This window comes from Triticum aestivum, chromosome 5D, assembly GCF_018294505.1.
Source record: "Triticum aestivum cultivar Chinese Spring chromosome 5D, IWGSC CS RefSeq v2.1, whole genome shotgun sequence".
Taxonomy (NCBI): Eukaryota; Viridiplantae; Streptophyta; class Magnoliopsida; order Poales; family Poaceae; genus Triticum; species Triticum aestivum.
In genome coordinates this window covers 50,274,708-50,278,937 of record NC_057808.1, presented here as the reverse complement: position 1 = coordinate 50,278,937, position 4,230 = coordinate 50,274,708, and the positions used below count along the sequence as shown (strand labels likewise).

At 42.6% G+C, this 4,230-nt stretch overlaps 1 protein-coding gene across 2 annotated transcripts; it reads left to right on the top strand.

Moving 5' to 3' along the window:
* The first annotated feature begins 431 nt into the window (after positions 1 to 431).
* On the top strand, positions 432 to 3,243 carry LOC123119376 (ran GTPase-activating protein 1). 2 transcript variants are annotated; one of them, XM_044539168.1, is made up of 4 exons: positions 432 to 746; positions 932 to 1,051; positions 1,188 to 1,336; positions 3,047 to 3,243. In XM_044539168.1, exons 1-4 carry the CDS (start codon positions 540 to 542, stop codon positions 3,051 to 3,053), a joined length of 483 nt encoding a protein of 160 aa, XP_044395103.1. In that variant the 5' UTR covers positions 432 to 539; the 3' UTR covers positions 3,054 to 3,243. The 2 variants fall into 2 exon arrangements, with proteins under 2 accessions (XP_044395103.1, XP_044395104.1); XM_044539169.1 differs by having other exon boundaries at positions 439 to 746; positions 1,188 to 1,340.
* Positions 3,244 to 4,230: the final 987 nt, after the last annotated feature.

The window sequence follows — 4,230 nt, the reverse complement described above, 5'->3', positions numbered from 1 at the left end:
CGCGGCGGCTGGGGGTTGAAGAAAGAGGAAAGGAGAAGGGCAGTTTCGCGCGCGGGCCCACCCATGTACACTTGGCTCGCGCGAGACGATTGTTTACATGTGTGCGTGCGCCAGTGTGGCGTGCGGGCCGGCGGAAAGTCCGGCCGGACTGCTGGCTCCAAACGTTTTGTTTTTTGGAAAGAATCATTGGGGGTGATGCATTGCTTCTATTCGCAGGGGTGCGAGGTATCTTCTTTAAAAAAGAAAAGGAAAAAGAGTAAAAAGCGAAAAAAAAAAAGAGACAGAAAAGAAAAAAAAATGGGTAAAAGAGCCGGAAGCTTCACAAAACCGGGCCGAGAAGCTTATGGAAGCTTCCCATAGATCGGGACCTGCAGAAGCTCACTGGGCTGGCCCATAAACAACAGGTGTGGGCGCCGTCAAACGAACGGCCTGGCATCCCGAATAAAATAAAAGGAATCGAGTCTCCGCAATCGTCGAGCCATTCGCAACTAGAAACCCTAGCCATCTACCCACGCCGCCGCCGTTCCCCTCCGGCAACCATGGCTGGGATGGCATCACGCTGCGAAGGCAAGACAACCGGCGACAAAGGCTACTGTAGTGTGATTTATTCACCCTATCCACAGTCGTCGCCTCTTCCTCCTCGCCTGACCGACCTGTTCCAACACTTTGGTCTGGACAAGATCCGCGCGATCATGAACAGTTCTGATGGTAAGACGTTCGAGCAAAAGATCGACAAGTTACGAGAGGTGCGCCCGAATCACTCACTTGTCTTTCGTCGTCTAGTTTTGTCCTTCCATCCAGATTTCAGTTTTGTCCTTCCATCCAGATTTCAGGTCTCCGTTTGTTTCAAGATCGCTATAATTCGTAATCCCGTGCTGGATCTGTATACCTCAGTTAATCCTTAGGATATATTCTCCTTATATTTATTCAGGAAATGAGTGCTTTCGAACGTGCTCGTGATGTATTCTACATCGTCGAGGGCGAGGATGGCGACGAGGACGACGAAGGCGACGAGGACGACGACGTGGATGTGGACGAGTCGGATAGAAAGGTAGGGAAGGTGGTAACAAGCTTCGTTCTATCCATATGTTAAAATATGCACTATATTCTTTATGTTGGGCGAATTTGTCTCTCCATTCTTTGACTAATACCTGCTTCTGATCTCCACCATGTTTCTGCCTGTTCAGCTCTTAGATGATGAAAAGAAACCCGATATCACGAAACGACCACACACTCCTATTGGAGATGAGGTGGAATGCAAGAAGCCAAAGATAGCAGAAGGCTCAAGGTGCCAAGGAGAAGAACCTGAGGCTGGAGGGATAAAGAATTCCTCCTGGTAGGTAGTGTTTTATGTGTATGAAATTCCAACCTTTGTTTTCTAACTTAACATTGCACCAACACTAACACATTTCAAATATGCACTTGGTTTACTCTCGAGTAAGCTGCAGTTTCTGCAATCTCTGATGGTTAATGTTGCATCAGCCAGTTGAGCAGTGACCACTTTTATCCAATGGTGTCAGACTGTTGTTTTATGCAACTTGAGAAAATAAATAGATAGCTTTTATCATAAAAAAATCAGGTTGCTCATACTGCAGTTTACTCTCAAGTTGCAGTATTAATTTTTCCAATACATTTTGGCATTGGCAAAACCAGCACCTTAGAATTGCTGTCATTAACATCCTTTTATTGATGAGGTATTAACAATAGATGGCTGTTAAAATGACACCTAGTTTATATATATAGCATACTTATGTAGCTTCACCTGTTGTCTGAACTATGATTATATGGAAGCCCTAAAACTTCATGGAATAATTTGTACCATCTAGCAAACTTCTAAGCCCATGCTTAAATTGGGAAAATTGTATTTTTCCCAATGCAATTCTGCAGCGCCCAGTAAATCTGTTCTTTGGACTCAAATACTTATCCTCTAAAACATCAGGTCAAGTTACCTTGTAGAAAAACTTGTCTCTTCAAATGGTCTCTACTTTGTTATTTTAGCACAGTTGAATTCATACTGTGTATTTTCTAATTAATTATATTGGTGCTTTCCAGAGTTGCTAATGCTTCTGTTGACTTAGCTGTCCCTACTTTTTGAGGAAACGTTCAATTGTTCTTGAACACAGAAAAAAAGATTATCCCCTCTTATACCTAACCCACCTATATTCTTTAACTTTAAAATGAGTTAATGCGCAACCAACTATATAACCTAGCTTTGTTTTTGGGATTTTTACCTGCATGTCTTAACTAGATGAACCTGTGTAGAACTCAAATTCATTAGGAGTCAGGTGGTCTGTCCTTTATGAAATGTAACCAAAATATGAACTTAGTTGTCATGCATATACCTTGTCTTGTCAAATGCTTACACCATGTTAAGTCGTATTGTTGTTTGTCTTCACTTTTGTTCTGTGGGGCATATGTTTACTATTTCTCTAGCATTGTTTTGTCTCTTGTCTTTTTGTTGGCCCACTTTCATGTACTCCCTCTGTATCAAAATATAAGATGTTTTTGGCACTATGACTGTCAAAAACGTCCTATATTTTGATACGTAGGGAGTATTTTTATCCATCTAGTCCTTCTGTAATTGGTTATTAATTGCGTAATTCTGTTTGAAATTCGGAGCCACCAAAAAAGTATTGAGTTAACAGACCACCGCAGTAGAGTTCACATACTTAGGCCCTAATGACTTCTTCAGAACAGCCCGTGTAAATTTTGGGTTATAAATTGTACTCCCTCCGTCCGGAAATACTTGTCATCAAAATGAATAAAAGGGGATGTATCTAGACGTATATTAGTTCTAGATACATCTTTTTTTATCCATTTTGATGGCAAATATTTTTGGACGGAGGGAGTATCTTAGTAGTTAATGTGCACATGCTTGCTTAATTGTTGCACTCAACTACTGCTTTTCTGTGAAGTTCCTGTTTCTAATATGTTTATATGTATTTTGCTTCCTTAACCATTAATTGAAGTCTTAAATTTTCCATTAGTTTTGTTACCAAGGCTTCATGTGTGAAACCGCTATTCACGGTGTTCTTTGTTCTGACAGGGTCTGATGACAGGGGAATGCAGTAAACACCAGAAGCATCAAAACTATGATCTGGAACAGTATCCTGAATAAACTATTTTCTGGATTATGAATGAATTCTGAAGCATGGGGCTATAAGTGAATTATGTAACATGGATTTGTAACTATGGTGGATGTTAAGTTAACGTTCTATCAGTGCATCGTGAATGCGTGCTGAATATGCTTCTGTTATGGTTTCGTAACTTCGAGACTGAGCATGTGGTACTGGGTTGCCGTAGGCCTGTAGCCGCTGTACCTACGTTTCATACTGTAGGTATGTTGTCCGAGGAGTGCCCTTTGGGCAACTCGAATGCTGATCACGTAAGGGCAACTCCAACTGGCCGATGCAAATGAACTTGGTTTTTGTTCGTTTGGATTGGTTTGGTGTTGGGGTGTTTTTGTTTACTAGCAAATATGCTCGTGCGGTTGCAACGGGAGAAATAATGTTCTTTTCCATGTCTCTTAACTCAAGTACCTATGCATCATCGCAACCGGAGAACAACACATGCAGATTAATATAGTTCGTGATGCTACCAAGATTTGTCACTACGCAACTTTCTCATTTTCCAATTCAACCTAGGCACATTGACTCGCTTAACTCACATTTTCTGAATTCAACTGGCTTCCTTCCAAATCGACTTGCACCCCCACGTAGAACAATTTTGGGCCACTTACCGCAACGAGTGTTGAGCATGCAGGTTTTGACTGTCTAATCACTATCACCATCCCCTTCCTCTTTCCACCATTTTCCAGTTAGCATCAAACTTATCTCTGCCCACATGGTCATCTTGGCTCTTTCGTGCCTCTTTGTTCACCCCAACTCTATGTTGGCTGCGCCGTTAGAAAATAAATTTAAAACAATAGAACTCAGACTTATCTAGATGCCCCTCCCTCTCATCTCTGAGCACATCGTGCTCCGTCGGCGGCAATGGCGGCTCCTTCTGGCTGGATTGAGGCGCGGAGACCCATGCTCCCCTCATCTGGTAGGATTCCCTCCTCCGGCGGGATCTCCTCCCCGAGCTGGATGGTGGGCACAAGATCCCCTGCTCAAGCCTCCAACCACGCGGCAAGCACCAGCAAGAAATTTTGTTTGTTGGGGGAATGAACGAATTGAATGCAAGATTGCATTGTTACAAGGACGGAGAGTGGAACACCATCTTCAATTT